Source organism: Oxyura jamaicensis, chromosome 2 (assembly GCF_011077185.1).
Source record: "Oxyura jamaicensis isolate SHBP4307 breed ruddy duck chromosome 2, BPBGC_Ojam_1.0, whole genome shotgun sequence".
NCBI classification, from domain to species: domain Eukaryota; kingdom Metazoa; phylum Chordata; class Aves; order Anseriformes; family Anatidae; genus Oxyura; species Oxyura jamaicensis.
Window position 1 is genome coordinate 91,725,472 of NC_048894.1, and position 16,989 is coordinate 91,742,460.

At 40.4% G+C, this 16,989-nt stretch overlaps 1 protein-coding gene across 2 annotated transcripts; it reads right to left on the reverse strand.

Annotated features, from left to right (window-relative positions):
- Positions 1-94: 94 nt before the first annotated feature.
- FH (fumarate hydratase) lies at positions 95-16,657 on the reverse strand. 2 transcript variants are annotated; one of them, XM_035317457.1, is made up of 10 exons: positions 16,509-16,657; positions 11,249-11,383; positions 10,855-10,965; positions 8,396-8,572; positions 7,185-7,367; positions 6,103-6,268; positions 4,059-4,262; positions 2,592-2,719; positions 864-1,017; positions 95-297 (listed from the first exon to the last, which is right to left on the reverse strand). In XM_035317457.1, the coding sequence occupies exons 1-10, from the start codon at positions 16,629-16,631 to the stop codon at positions 155-157; spliced, it is 1,524 nt and encodes a 507-aa protein (XP_035173348.1). In that variant the 5' UTR covers positions 16,632-16,657; the 3' UTR covers positions 95-154. The 2 variants fall into 2 exon arrangements, with proteins under 2 accessions (XP_035173348.1, XP_035173349.1); XM_035317458.1 differs by lacking the exon at positions 16,509-16,657 and adding an exon at positions 14,631-14,762.
- Positions 16,658-16,989: the final 332 nt, after the last annotated feature.

Here is a 16,989-nt window from a genome sequence, read left to right on the forward strand (position 1 = left end):
TCGGCAATCCCTTGGGCCTTGCCTCCATCCCCCAGCGCACAGCCAGATGCGTTCAGAGCAATAAGCACCACAACAACACGAGAACCCAAGCAAATCACATCACATTCATGTTGTTTTATTCGCTTTTAAGTTAAGAACACGTCTTTTCAAGCAGTTACTGGGGTCCCAACATGTCCTTAGGCTTGACCCACTGGTCGAACTGCTCTGACGTGAGGAACCCCAGCTTTATGGCGGCTTCTTTTAACGTCGTCCCCTCCTTGTGCGCCGTCTTGGCAATCTTGGCTGCTTTATCGTACCCTGCAACAAGCCAACACGAACAATTCAGCCACTTGCAGTTTCAGGAGACTTAGAGATGATAAAAGTAGGACACTTCATCTTTGGAGAACAAATTTGCTAGGTAATGCTACTACTAAACAACTCAATTTGCAGAAAACATCCACTAGATGTATTATGCTCCTTACTTAAAGTGGTTTTCGTGTAGGTCTTAAAGTCAGTCTCCTAATGCAGGTATCTTAAACAGGCCTCAATGCATTTACATAAACATTTTATATGACTTTCTTCTTTAAAATAAAACCTCAGATTGTAATCTTTCACTTTTCATTATTATTAGAGGTCAAATTGGGATGACAGGTATACAAATTCTCGACTTCTGTTCAGAATCATTTCTTTAAATGCACCGTTATTCAAGCAGTACGTATCTTTCACCACTAATAGTATTTTACGTTAAAGTAAATTAACTTTTGGCCTGGCCCAGAACTTGGTTTCCTAAACACTGTGGTGATGAGAACAACATGTGCAAAATAACATTACTGTGAAATATTTCAAAACGTTTCGGGGGGGAAGTTTCCAAGCTTTAAACCTACCTATATGTGGGTTAAGTGCTGTTACCAACATCAGAGATTCACTCATTAATTTGTTGATCCTGTCGGTATTGGCTTGGATTCCAACTACACAGTTGTCAGTGAAAGAAACGCAAACATCTCCAAGAAGTCTTGCAGAGTTTAAAACATTTTTAATCTAACACAAAAGATAAAAAAAATAGTACAAATTATTATATTCATACGTTAGCAGTTGTGCAGTCAGGCACATTTATTCATAACCAATGTTCCTCTTTCTCCCAAAACTTGTTCTTTAATTTGCAGAGGAGTAGTACATAAAACAATGTATTCTCTTCCCTCTGCATGCTAAGCTCAGCCACTCCAATTTAAAAGAATTTTGTGAAAATCATGTAAGAGATGAAGAACTCTTGCCCAAACAAGACCACAGTATGTACAGATGTTTTGTTACAACAGTTCACAAATGCCAAGTAAAAAAAATACATAAAAGAATTAAATTCAAGGTTATTTTCTCTCCCACCCCCCAGTACCAATCAAAAGACATTTTAAAATATAAAGTACAATAATGTCTGGCATTAGCTGTCTGCTTTGACAACATAACATACCACCTTTTTCTTTTTCTTGTTGGAGGGATGTCTGCTTCTATCAGAACTTATGTTCTGCTATGATTTTGGGGGGTGTGGGTCAGGGCATGGGGCTGTCAAAACCAGGTGCTATATGCTTAAGACTTTGTTGAAATGGGGGAGGGGGGAACAGTACTAAACAAACAATTAGGAAGAAAAAAAATGCTGATTATAAAGTTTCAATTTTCTTTCAGTAATTTCTAACATACTAAAAAAAAAGAGTAGTACCAGCCAGTATAGGTAGTGTAAAAAAATAACATAAGGCATACCACTTCCCTCATGACTCTGATCTCTAACAGAAAGACAGGAAAATTAAAAGTTTTCTTGTTATTTCTATATAATATTAGGGTCTTTTCCACAATCCACCTTCATTCTTTTTAAAGTATCATCCTACCCTAACCTAATCTACAATATTCCTTCATCATCTTACACACTGTTCTCCACAATCTTCTGATTTGATACTATTGTTTATATTCTTTTGCTGAATTTTTCCTGTTTGTTTTTCATTCTTAGTTTTAAGAAAAGAAGTAGATAACCCAAAGAAGAAAAGTATTATGACTTGATATGAAAACATTCCAGTACCAGGTGATTTGTAACACTTCATTATCTTGACTTTTTAAAATTAAAATACAGAGAAACGGCAGTAGGTACCCTGGTGTATCCTGCTTACCCTGTAGAAGTGACATCTAAGACTAATCATTTACGGTTTTACCTAAGAGTTGCCAAAAGCATATAACGCTTTGGTATTCAGCAGTAACAGACACTAGTAACAGATCCTATTTTTTAGTCTAATTTAGTCCTAATTTTTAGATTGAATACTAAATTCTCTCTGGCTTTGCACAAAAGTTTGTCTCAGATTGTGGTCCTCTCTCCCTGCTTCCTTTGACCAATGAAAAGACATTTTTAAGATAAATGGTTATCAGCCTAACATAGGTTCCTATAAAAAGACTGTCAGTTCCCTGTGAAAATAACAAGTAATTACCATACAAAAGAATAAAATTTATTCTCACTTTTTATCAGATTCTCCAGTGCTTGTATTGACCAAAAAATCACTGAGCTTTTTCCCTAGTTAACTGACTGAAGAAATGATGACTTCAGAAGTCCTAGATGTTTTACAACTTTTTGAACTTACCATCATGGGCTTAAAAACATTCAGTTCAAAATGTCCATTGCTACCTCCTACAGTAACAGCAACATGATTTCCCATAACTTGGGCTGCCACCATGGTTACTGCTTCACACTGGGTAGGATTCACTTTTCCTGGTTGGGAAAGGGAGAGAAAAAGGTTACCAAAGAACAAGAAAATAAATAAATAAATCATTTGTTCCCTCATTTACCACATCACGTTGAACAGGAGATATTTTGTAGGAGGTAACGTCTTACTCCTCTGTTCACCACAGAAATTAAAAAAAAATAAAAATCCATAAATGATATTCAATTCACTGTACTGTTGCAGTAATTCAGCTAGGATTTCTTATGCCTTATAAACTTAAAACAAAGCTCACCGGTCTTAACTAATTTCCCATTCTCTGAAACATATAAAACCTTCAGTCGTATTCTCTTCTTTTGAAAGGGAAGAAAGATTTGTGGAATATAGAGTTTTTAAAAAGGCCACCTCCAACACCAGAGGCTGCTTTAGCAATCTACCAATCCTTGAGAACTGGATTAAATGTGCATGAACTAAGCAGCTGTTACTTACCACAGCTCTGACTAGTTATGAGATTATCATCTGTCTTTATTCAAATAGGTAGATGTTTCTGGTAAATCAGTACCAAATCTGAGTCAACTTTAAAAGTTTCACTAGTTTGTTAAAAGCATTTTGTAACAAAAATATTACACTATGTTTAGTTTGTCAGGAAAACAAAACAAAAAACAAAAACAATTGATTTTTTTTTTTTACAGTTGATTTTGTTTCTAAAATTAATCCGAATAAGAGCATTCATTATCTGCTTCTTTAAAGCCAAATATACTCAGCACTTTTTCTTTTATAATTTATCATACAAGAAAAACATGCTTTGAGTCGTTTTGGATGTACAGCAGTCATATATACAGCTTTTAGGAGAGACGTAAGGAACAATTACTAATATTATACTTCCCTTTCTTATCCTCCCACAGAATGGGATCATTGCAGTAAAGGAGAATGGGAGTGCATAACAGTGATACTGTTAGGAAGTAAAGACGATGCACATCATGATATTGCTAATATAATCCATTCTCGATTAGCAGATGCTATAATTCATAGGTTAGACCGTGTCAAGCTTCTTTCAGAAAAGTCTTTACATAAAAATAGCAGTAATCCAAAAGAAGGTTTTGAGAAGTATGGTTGTATTAATATACTACAAGGTTACAGGTATTAGTCACTTTCATATACTTGCCAACACACAGCTGTGCAAGCATTTTTATGAGCACAGTTCTGGTGAAGTAAGGGAAAAGAAAAACTGGCAGAAGTGTTGAATCACGGGCTTACTAACATTTGTGAGGGTGCTTGGTTAAGTATCTTTTGTTAAGTATCTTTCTGGAACTTTGGTAAGGACCAGAACAACAACCAAAAAAAAAAGGCATTTTTTTTCTGATTTTTCTCTGTATGTTTCCTCTGTACCTGGCATGATACTGCTTCCTGGTTCATTTTCAGGCAGGATGAGTTCTCCTAGTCCAGAGCGTGGTCCGGAACCCAGGAAACGAATATCGTTAGCTATTTTCATCAGACTACATGCCACCGTGTTCATAGCTCCACTGAGTTCAACTAGAGCATCATGAGCTGCAAGGGCCTCGAATTTATTTGGAGCAGTGACAAAAGGCAAACCTACAGGGAGGGTGGAAAATAGGAAACCTGTGAGACGCTTCCATGCAGACATAAAGCAGATGATCTAGCACTTAATTAGCTTAATATCAAATTATATTAATAACACTGTACATTCATTTGTCTCTTCTCTAGACATTTCCTCAGAAACATATTTCTAAAACTGATTCAATTCAATACAAAAGGCATAACAAAAGCCACTAAAATACAGAAAAGCATGACATTTGAGCATCAACCCACAGCAAAGTTGTGAATTTCCAACTTCCATACTGTATTGCACACAAAGCAACACAGCAGTTTGCTTTCCTCCACAATATAAATGTCAATTATCTATTGCAGGTTAGCCCAAACACATGCATTTCTTCTCTTAAATCAAGTTAGTTTTTTAAGATCATCAATTTCAAAGATACTTTCTCTCAGTAATGAAAATAAGAGGTTTTTGCAGCACAGTACAGACACTCGGCCTAATAAAAAGGAATTGCAATGGAATTAGCTACTTAAAGGAAAAAGATGCATCCAAGCATCAGCACTGCAAAGGAACAACAAACCAGATAGAACATGGGAAAATTTAAGACTTAAGATGCCTGAAACTACTGCCAACAGCAAAAGCAGGGGAGCAACAGCTCTGTTTATGTTAATTAAGTCTGCAATTTACAGCTAAGTTCCACAAACAAAATTTCTCCAGGATCTTCCCCCAGAAGAAAACTCTCAGCAGAATTTTATTAGCGGTAATGGACATCGGTAAGGATGTGTGCAGGAACACTGACTGGGGGCTGGACTTATGCCACAAAATCACTGGTCTGAGCTTACTTTACCAGTTCAAACAAGAGTAGCATAACCCCATTTGCTACAGGAACAGCAAAAGTCCTGCTGTGTTTTGCAGCTCCTCCCAGACACTGGCTCCCATTCCATTTGCATGGGTTTCTGCATCTCACAGTTGCCAGAATCATTCCGCACTTCCCATTTTGCCTTTGCCAGCAAACCTCCTACGTAAGGACATGGGGAACTTAAAGAGTCTGCTCTTCTTGTTTTAAACTTGTACAACCCACATGTAGAGTACACTTAACAAGGGTGAGCTGGGACAGCTTCCTAAAGCACTCATGTCTTGTTCAGGCACCAAAACAAGCCCTTTACTGCTTCTCAGCAGCTGCTGCTCACCATGTTACTTCTCCCCCATCAGGGTACAAGAAAATCTTGGTCCTCTAATAAATTGTGAGTAACAGACCCATAAATATAAAAATACTGCTGATAAGCAGTTTTACATGTTATAGATGGTTAGATGTTAAATTTATATGAAAGATGTATGCATTCATTTTGGGGGCATTTTTAAGACAGATATTGTGCCATAGAACTTTACAACCAAAACATTCAGTGGCTCTGTAACTTAAGTTTCAAGATCTAGAAAGATCTTGAAAGCCAGCATCAGAAATGAGACAGCTTTTACTCTTTCACTTGAATAAACTAGTGGTTTTTGGAAGGGTATTTTTGTTTGTGCCCCCCCCCCCCCGCCCTTTTGCAGCAAGTCACTGAAGATGAAGAGAGTCAAGAAGCAGAGATCAAAACAGGCATATTATGGCTGGGCTAATAATAGAAGTCTGACACAGAACCCATCTCCAGTAAACCTTACTCATGGCAGTCACTCTCACTGCACTGAGCACAATTAGAAAAATACACTGCACGCCAAATCCTCAGGTTTACAACATACAGCATTAACAGAAAATGTATTATCAAAATACAAAAACAGTTTGAGACTTGGAGAAGCATGGAAACTGAACGTTTTGGTGTGAACTTGACTGTTTTCCACATACTGCTTTACCGGTAACTCTGAAACATCATTCCTCACCCGTCAGTTCAGCCACTTTAGCAGCAACTTTCTCAGCAAAGCCAATTCTTGTGTTTAATCCCGTACCAACTGCAGTCCCACCAGCTGCCAGCTGATAGACCCTTGGCATGGTGGACTCAATCCTAGCCACACCGTATTTAATTTGTTGCACATAGCCACTAAATTCCTTTGAAAGAATGGAGGAGAAAAAAAAATAAAACACAAAGAAGACAAAAAGGAATAAGCAAGGAGAATTATTTAGATTTTTAACAACAGTGCTCGTTTACTTACAAACCAGAAGACACTGAAATTCACCCAGACGCTAAAACATGTTCTCATTAAGAAGGAAAATTTACATCTATTATAAGCCTGCTCACACAGCAGGATCAATTACACATAAAAGCAACTGACGTATATAAAAATCTATATACAACACATCTTTCTCTTGCCTTATACCTCAGTAATATACTTTGCAGAATCTGAATCCAAGGTAAATCAGATCTCAAATTAAATTAAGTCTCTAGTTACAATTAGCAAATGGCTCCTGGGCTTTGTTCACTCTCAGCCCCGCAAGGAATGCACAGGTGGGCTTCTTACTAATGAAAATAAAGACCCACACATTTTCTGTGGATTTTTATCATTTCAGTTTAAATTAGTATCTTACCAAGTAACTTAATATAAGCCATTCTTGACAATATAATAAGAAAGATCTGCCATATATATATGATCATGTAACAAAGATTTTTGTTCTAAATACTCAGTAGTTCCGTACGTTATCAAAACCTCATTTATGTAAGATCACAGACTAAATCTACCTTGTGCCTTCTGATGCCAGCATAAAATAAGTGTGTTTCATTACTTGGTAATCACACATAATTTTGAAATAATTTATGTCTTACTACCATTAGACATAAAATATGCATCAAAAATTTAAGAAAATTTGCAGTTATAAGGAGTACAACATTCAGAAAACTCCAAAAAAGATAAAAATACTCTGACTGAGATTCAGCCAGCTCCTTAATTTATCTTAAACTATCAACTAATTCAGGCCTCCTCAAATTTGCCTGTTTTTTTCCCCAAACGTTTTATTTATTTATTTTTACCTGTCCGAGCGTAAGTGGAACAGCATCTTGTGTATGAGTGCGTCCTATTTTTATGATTTGGGAAAACTCTTTGGATTTCGCTTCAAGTGCATTCTGAAGCTTCTTTAATCCAGGTAACAACACCTCGTTAACCTCCTGGGCAGCTGCAATATGCATGGCTGTTGGGAAAGTGTCATTGGAACTCTGTGAAGGAATATCGAGAAATTTATTTACAGACTTTTCTAACCATAGTACCTCTAAGATATACATGTACAGCTTTATTCTCTTTAATTTATAAAGAAGAAGAAATTAAGCACAGCATAAAAACCTTAGCAGTGTTCCACAAGTCACTCTGAAGAAATAATCAAATCTTCTGAACTCCAGCCTAGCATCTTTCTAGTAAAATCAACTTTTTAAAACTATACCCACAGGAAGTAACTATACCCTCCTAACTAGACTGTTCATAACACAACTGGGACAAAAAAAATAAAATAAAAAAAAATTGCTACAGTAGTTACAAAAGACAGGTAACAAATAGATGGAAGATTTTAAATAAACTGCAGGTGACTTTAAAAATTCAACATATTTGATTAGCAAGTGCTAATTCCATAGTTCCCAGGGTACTGAATAAGCACAAAAGATCAGGAAGGGATGCAAGCAACTCAGTGGCTCAAACTTCAACTAATATGAAGAAAATATTAAGAGTGAAGTATAATAAACATGTACCGAGATCTCTGGGGAAAAATATGAAATGGATATTTCACTTGCCAATTTCAGGACATTTCGCCAATTTATTATTTTTTCTACATGCTTTATGTAACGTAGTAGGGAGAGAGCAGCTACATGTATTCAATCTCTAGAAAGTGAATCTATATTTAGCTTCTTTAAAACTGGCTGCAGGAACAGTGGTTGTCAACAAGGCCACCTCTGCTCTCTACAACTTGTATGAATTCATCTGTCATAGGTAAGGTTCAGAGTTTTTAATCTGAAAAATTCATACTGTCACTGAGGAACATTTGAAAGTTGATTTAATCTGAAAAACCTAAAACCTGGAAAACTGTCAACAAGGCTGTAAACAAAACTCACTCTTCCACTTATTTATGTTTTCCCCTATGTTTACAGATGTACTCAAACGTATACAAAACTTCTAAACTGGCTATAAGAGAATTTGAAATTCACAATTCAAAAGAATAATTTTGACATTAAAAGAAGTATAACATGAGTATAATGACCTGACTTTTGTTGACGTGATCGTTTGGATGTACTGGGATTTTGCTCCCCAGCTTGCCTCCCATTATCTCAATGGCTCTGTTGCTGATGACTTCATTGACATTCATGTTGGTTTGAGTTCCAGACCCAGTCTGCCACACCACCAGTGGAAAGTGATCATTTAATTTTCCTTCAGCTACCTGTAATAGAAGAAGAGAGAGAAGAGCTGTTCTACTGGGAAAAAATAATAATCAGCATAAATTGAGAATTTTATAGCTACAATCCAATTAGTTTTCCATTATATTTATAAATTCACAATGATTACATGCATAATTACACTAGAATAATTAAGATGAGTTTGGTGTTGTTTATACTAAATATTAAAGGGCAAAAAATGTTTGCTATGCTTTTTGAAGATGTTAAGTTCTAAAACACCCAGAAATATATAATTTAATTTCCTTTTTTATAGTCATAGATATAAAAGATCAAAACACAAGTCTTTTAGGTTATCTATTCTCTTTCCCAGATCCAGATGATTTTATGGGTCCAAAAACATCTCCTCCTTTCCAAATTTTAACGCAATTCAGATTCTGATCCCCCTGGATGGGAGCAGAGGTAGCAAGTGCTGGTTCTCCCTTCCATAGTTATTTGTTCAGGGTAAGATATTTTCCTTCCCTGGAAACGTTATTCCCTGGAGATGTTATTAGGTAGCTTCTAAATCAGCACTTAAGGTGCTTCAGGGTACTGACTCAGTGTTGTGTGTCCTTGATTCACGACCATCCTTTGGGTATCAGAAACATCCATTTTCTGTCTGCTTATCCGGTTATAAACTTCTCATCAGCATGGGTGCCCTGCTTTCTCCTCAGAAATCAAGTTCAACAGCTGCACAGTTTCATCATGAACAGATAACAACTACACAGCAATTTGAATTTGAGGCATTTGCAAAGTCATTCCCAATGGAAAATGGTCTTCCAGAAGAGGTATTTTTGCCAAAGGTCAGTGAGCATACCCATGCAGCACATGGTATTTGTATAATTAACACTGAAATTTCTCTGGAAATGAATTTCACATATGGAAGGTCCAGACACATTACAGACATTATATTCTGCATCAACAAAAAGCTGCTGCAATCAAATCTCTTCCTCCTGGAAGGCATGTTTTCCCTGGGCCTACATGGCCTTAAACTGAGGTTCCTACAAAGAAGTCATGACTGTCTTTACCGTACCCAAACTATACCTGAACTTGTTACAGGTAAATGGAGCATATAAACATGAGAATCACACAGGCCTAAAAAGATTCATATGCATTGACTTGCAGGTTACCCATGGGATCAAGGTCCTGATCAACTACAAGTGCCTACATCAACTTACATCTTCTGTAGGTAAGCTGTGACAACTGCTGTCTTAGATCAAGACAAAGTAACAAGTAGGAACATTGTCCTGTTCCATCTACATTTTTCAGTCCCTGTTGAAACTTATATGTGTTTAGAGATTTTTTTCTGTTTACAATAGTATCAAAATCTGTGCTCGTAAGTATCACCCCCGTGGATATCAACATCAAAAAAAGCTCAGAATGCAAACCAGGAGATCTGTTGTGACAACTCCAAGGCTAGAAAACAATCTCCAGATTTTCAGGTTACATCGCAGTCCTCCTGAAATCATATTCTGGAGTTCTCCAAAGCTCCTGGTGCTTGGGATTCATGGTGCTACAGATGGTAGAGAGAAGACGTGGCTTCTGAAAATACTGAAATATTCAAAAGCTTTTGAAGAAGAAGAAAGCTCTGTGCAACAATGCTTCTCACTAAACCTATCTGTTGATTTATGCAAAGCAGCACACACAGTATTACCGTACCTCAGTTTACGTTCATTCATAACTCTGTGCATTTGGGTGGCATTTATCCCGAGAAAGAGGAGATGTCTCAGATCACGTCCTCTTTAGCTACAAAAGTAATACTTAAAAAAGCATAGATTTACTAGTAACCTTAAGTCTGAAGAGGAAACAGACCAGTAACAGAGAAACTATTCAGACTGCAGATGGTCTTCACCTTACAGAGATGCAATGGATTAACAGACTGGAGACTTCCAAAGAGGAAAAGCTTTGCTTGTGGGTCAGAGTTCGCATTAGCTGAATGAACCAAAATTCTATTCCCTTCCTAGACTTTTTTATACTGTGTATCTGGTAAGAGTCATCCTAAAGACACAAAGCAAATAGTAAGCAGACCTGACAGTGAGGAAACATTACTTTTTATATAACTTAAACACCAAAATACATTGGAACACTGTATTCTATAATGTTTAAAAGCATAGAATAATAAAACATTAAGTAAAAGATTTCTGAGCCTGAAAAAGATTAATAATAAATGCTTTGCTCCAACTATTTGAGAAACCCAAGAGGTCTTCTCCCAGCCTTCAAACAATATTCCCACGAAAAGCTAACCAAAAATACAACCTCAGTTCTAGTATTTTCAACAGTTCATTCCTACCTCATCCGCTGCCTTTACGATAGCATTAGCAATCTTTGGGTCAAGACCATAATCTTGATTTACTTCAGCTGCTGCTCTCTTCAAGATGCCAAAAGCCCTTATAACTTGAACCTGAGACACAAGAATGAGTTTAAATATGTTTGTGTTTTTTTGTTTGTTTTTGTTTTTACAACAAAGGACACTTAGGAACCCATTAAAAAAAGAATAAATTAATTATTCAAAACTATATCAAATTTATGTAAATTAAAAAAAAAATCTACCTCAGAACAGTAACTTACAATGAAATTAATATCTTTAATTGCCCACTTTCCTAGCGAAAGACTAAAAAAAGGTATTCACTCACATACGAATTATACTGGAAGAGAATAAATGAGTACAGGCTTGAATTACTTACTGGCATCCTTTCTGAAACACCTCCGATCTTGAAATTCATCGTAGATCTTACAGTCTGGGCACCATAGTATTTGTCACTTGGGACCTTCAGTTCACCAAAAGTATCATATTCTATCCTAAAAGACTCTTGAGTGGACTGTGGAAAAGAAAAGAAAAAGTACATTTAAAACACTAATAAACAGCATCTCCGTTTTGAAAGGAGACATGGTTAAGAAAAAATGCACAATAAGGGAAAAAAAGATAACAAAGACACACAGCTGGTCATAAGTATTTTTCTAATTATATTCTCAAGCTTTAGACATTTTCCTAGTGTGAATACCTGTCTCACTAAAAGAATCACAACTACAAATATGTAGCCCAGCAGACCCACTGGTGACAGGCAGCACTGAAAGACTTAGGACTTTGGCTGCTCACTGTATGACACAAGTCATACAGATAAAGACTCTCAATTTCTTTTGAAGCCTTGGCAACTCATTTTACTATTTACAGCATGGCTGATTTATTAAAACCATACTTACAAACTAGCATGGCAATGCAGATGGCATCCACCCAGGCAATATGTGCGTAACAAAAACCCTCCTTGAAATCCACACGGCACACGTGACAGAATTAAAGTACTGGAAGGGAGCGACTAATTCAGTACCAAGATACTGACAGTAATTCTCACCTGAAATCCAACAGACAGGAAGACAGTTTCCCTAACCAAAGCAGCTGGGCAACACGAAGGAACTGTATACAGGTGTATTTTGTGCAATATTTACGTAAAGCAAGATTTATGTATCACATGTACACCTGGAGTGCATTATCATCTAACACAGCCAGAAGTAAATTAAGTTTAGCTGATGTACATCAGCTGAAGAGTAAATTTTTACTTTTTTTAAAAAAAAGAAAAAAAGAAACAATCCATTCATTTATGACAACGCAGTCACACTCCTATGCAGCTCCACAGGGAATGGGACCGGACACAAAGCAGGTAAGAGCAGCTTTACTCTTCTTCTCCCCAGATTTCTGTCAGCAAAGCCTCAGTTTGCTGTGAGAAAGATGTTCACCCTTCCCCACAATAAGGGGTTACCTTCTTCCCCTTCAGGAAGGGGAAGAAGCCTTTCTGAATTCTGAACCACAGATCCCAGCTTCACAGGTGGGATATCTACACAAACAGTGGTGGGCTCTGGCCTAACTCTGACCCTCAGGTGTGAGTCCTTGGGGTAGCATCAAGCATCACAGCACCAACTCAGTGATGCAGTCTGGTGAAAGAAGAAAAACGAATGTTAGGAACCAGGAAGAAAAGGAGAGGACAGAGGAAGAAACATCTCTGTGCTATGGCAGTTTGTTTATATTTTGAAAACTTTGTGCAGATTTGATTACTTTAATCTCAAAAAGCTTATTATTGGAAACTGCTTGAGGAAAAGGCAGTAAGACTGCTCAAAGGCGGGGAACAGCTTTCTTAAGACTAACCCTGTAGTTCGGAAGAGAGACAACTTGGAGACTGAAGGAAAATCGAGGCCAAAAAAAGCATCGGTAGAATGGCAAGAGGTATTAGCTGCTCTCTGCCTGCCTCTTCCAATCCAAGCAGCAGAAGCCAGGTAACTAGGCTAGCAGGAGTCCCGCGCAGGCCAAACAAAAGGAAGCATCTCTTCTCACAAGGAGCAGACCGACAAACTTGTCAACTGATGCTGCAGATGCTGAAGGAAAAACTGGCCAGGAAACGAGAGGAACACCACAACGCCATACTGTTCCTCTCATTTCTTGGCCAGTTTTATTTGTTCCTCGTTTTGGGGGTCTCAGTGTATGCGTGCAGCAGCAGAGGCTCTCCAGCAGCCTGCCCAGCTCCGCATCGCTGCGGATGGCCAGAGGCAGGTGGGTCTTTTCGCTGCCCTAAGCGGTGTTCCCAGAGAGGCCCTGCCATTCGATACACCGCCACACACGTACCAGACATCAGCCCCACTTGCACGAGGTTCTCTTGCAGAGCAGGTGCTGTCTACGACCCAAAAGAAACTGCAGCCCAGCCCACAGATAGCAAGGGTTAGCTCTTGCGTTGCTGTCCCTCTCCCCACACCTTGCTTTTCACTCTCCCACAGACACTGAGCCCACAAGCACGCCGAACTTAGCACAGACCGATACGCCTTCCAGACGTTCTCTAACCCTCCTCGTTCTGTTTTGACCACTTATGATTCATATACATGTTAATAAAACCAGATAAATATCACTGATGTCTACTGCTCTCTGAAATTCCCACTCCTGATGATCGGACACCTGGTGGAAGCAGACAAGATGAGGCTTTCCCTAGAGCTGGATAAGCAGAATCAACCAAATTCCAAGCCCGGCTCTTAACACAGTCAGTGGCTCCATCACCAGAAGTATCCACACTCAGTATAAAAAAGTTAAACGGTCTGTAACCTTCTAGACAAAAAAAAAGCTATCAGTTGCACAAGTGATTCCTCATGCGTAATCCCAGTGTCAACAATGGAGAAACAAAGATAAACAGGAGCCAGGAGAGATCAGTACCCTCAGTTCAATAACCTTTTAACAACGAAATCCTCTTATTGAAAAATAAAATAAAAAAATTACTTCCCTAGCCAATTCCTCATTACACACATTTACAGACTCCCAAGGAATTAACGGAGTAAGCTGTTTCAAGCTGAATGTCATTTGCTGATTAACAGAGGGACAAGCAACACTAAGAAAAAAAGAAAGTAATATTTTTATCCGTATTGAAGTAACTAAACTAAATGCTATTACTCATCTATATTAACTACTCAAAAACAAACAATAATTAGCATCAGATGTCTTAACCAAAGGCAAAAGCGACACAAACAAGACCAAACAATACTGCATAGAGAATATTATCATAGAATATCCCGAGTTGGAAGGGACCCAAAAGGATCATTGAGCCCAACTCCTGGCTCCTCACAGTTCTACTCAAAAATTCAGACCGTATGACTGAGAGCATAGTCCGAACACTTCTTAAACTCCGGCAGGCAAGTGCCATCTTTTTCTGATATTCAGCCGGGCATTAATCAGAGTTGAGCCCCTATCAGTGCAAGTAAACGTGGTACCACAGAAATCAACGCAAATGTCTTAGAGACTTCAGCCTGACTGATGAACATAACAGCTTGCAGAATTTGCTGTCTGCATTTTTAAGTGAAAAAACGTGCTTCCCCGCTCCTTGGATGGGATTCACAGAATCACCAAATGGCTGAGGCTGGCACCTCTGAAGATCACCCAGTCCAACCTCCCTGCCAAGCAGGATCACCTAGACCAGGTAGATATTCAAAACCAGGCGGGTTTTGAACATCTCCAGAGAAGGAGACCCCACAACCTCTCTGGGCAGCCTGTCCCAGTGCTCCGTCACCCTCCCAGTAAAGAAATGCCCTCATATTCACCTTCTTGATTGGCTCTAGGAACTGTTGTGGTGCTGTTCCTGCAGCCATTCCTGTAGCGAGGAACGCGGAGCACAGCGGTGGGACAGCAGCACGGCCCTGCCAAGCCTCCCGTGTCCAGAGCCAAGCACAAACCCCGCGACTCTGCCGCGAGCAAAGGCAGCCACCCGTGCTTGCTCAGGCTGCCAGCACTATGCGCCTCAGCACAGAATGACCACCCCTCATAAACAAATCTTCTCTTTTTAAGAGGCCTGGGGATTGCTCTGCCCCCCACCCCGCCCCCAAATCCCGCGAGCCCGCAGTCCAAAGCTTACACAGCCAGGCAAACACAAGCGTACTTTTGCCTTGCTGCAGGGAGCTAATCAGCTGGAACCGACTGCTCCATGACAGGCTGGAGAAATTCAAATACAAGAACTGCTGCAATAATCCTTCCTGCGGAAAGTTATGTTCTGATTTAAGGATTTGGCAAATTCTGGATATAATATTTAGGTTTAAATAATTTTTAGCATGTCAAAAGGGATCTTTAAGAACCAGCAGAAAATGGAATTTGTGCTCCATAACTCTCCTTTGGCAGACAGATAGCATTTTAATTTTTGGAAATAAAAATATACAGTTTTCCTGTGAGAATTCAAGCTCTGTTGGAGTTCCTGATTCATGGAGGGACATTTTGCTGTAACATCTGGTGTTATTCAAACCCAAAAAATTAACAATGCCTAAGTGCATACAGGTCATATTTCTGCCCAGCAAAGATCAAAATACCCCTGCACTGACTGTAAGACTGCAGCCTTTCAACATATTTGGGGTCTTCAGGAAATAAACGAACACCACAATCTCTAATTCCTTCTTAGAGCATGTCACAACAGAAAGATTAAAAAAGGGAAACATCCAACAGGCCAACGGCTTGTGAATTGCATAACCTGCTATGAAACCAGTGTTCTTATAAAGGCACATTTCATTCAGCATGCAGCTTGTTCGCTCATTTGGGAGCTTCCTTTTTTTTATGCTATTTTCTATACCCCAATCAGTATGACACGGCAGGAACTAGCATTGTAGTAAATTTTACTACAAGCATCATATCCCGAACACCCCCCTTTCTGTTGGAATTCACCTAGCAGCTCTCAAGTCGCCTCACTTTTAGGAGCAAAACCGTAGGGGCGCACCTGAGGCTACGGCTTCATGCAGTATCCTAGCTGTTAATATTGAGATTCAAGGTTGCTTTTGAATACCTGGTTTTTATACTGAGCAGCATGCCATAAACAAGTCTCCCTTATGTTTCAGCCCCATGGTCAACTGATTGGGCTTAATGATGTAGGGTGCATTTCGGAGGTCACCGATCACAGAATCAGAGTAACATTCAGGTTGGAAAAGCCCTCCAAGATCACCTGGTCCAACCATCCCCCTACCACCAACTGAACCATGTCCCTGAGCACCACGTCCAACCTTTCCTTGAACACCCCCACGGAAGGTGACTCCACCACCTCCCTGGGCAACACGTTCCGATACTTGACCTGCCTACCCCTCAAGCAACCCAGATTTCTCCCGTTTTTGTGAAAACACGTCTTCTTCCTGCTCATATCTTAAGACTCCTCAGAAAGCGCCCGGATTTATTTTTATTTTTACAGAGCCCTCAGAAACCGCCCGAATTTTTAATTTTTATTTGCGGAAGCCGCAGGGGCTCTGACGAACCCCAAGGGCACCCAGAGAAACCCCCCAACCCTCCCCAACCCGACTTCCCCCCTCTTCGCTCAGGGCCGGGGCCCAGCCGCGGCCGTGCCCGCCTGAGGCGGGGGGGCGGCGCGGGGCGGGGCCATGTGGCGGGCGGCCGGCGGTGGCGGCTGGAGGTCACCGCGCTCCCCCCCCATACACATGCCCGGTGCTCACCATGGCGGCCCGCGGCGGCGGCCCCCAGCGGGAGGCGGCGGCGGGCGGCGGAGGGGGCGGCGGCGGGGCGCGGAGAGCGGCCGAGGTGCCCAGGCGGCGGGCGGCGTGCAGGGAGCGCTGCATCCTGCCGGCCGGGGGGGGTGGGAGGGCGGCGGGCGGGGAGAGACCCGCCCCGGACGGGCGTCAGGAGGGAGGAGGAGGAGTCCTGCTGCGGGACGGGAGGCGGCGGAGCTGCAGCCCGTGGAGAGGAGCCCACGCAGGAGCAGGGGGCCTGGGGGAAGCTGCCGCCCGTGGGGGACCTGTGCTGGGGCAGTTTGCTCCTGGGGGATGGACCCCGTGGGACGGAGCCGTGTGGGAGCAGTGCTTGAAGAGGGCCCCTGCCCTTCCCACCCAAGCGAGACACTTGGACGCTGCTCCCCAGCCAAGGCTGAGTAAAACCCCTGATACACGGCACAGAAACGCTAAATGAGGCAGATACCAT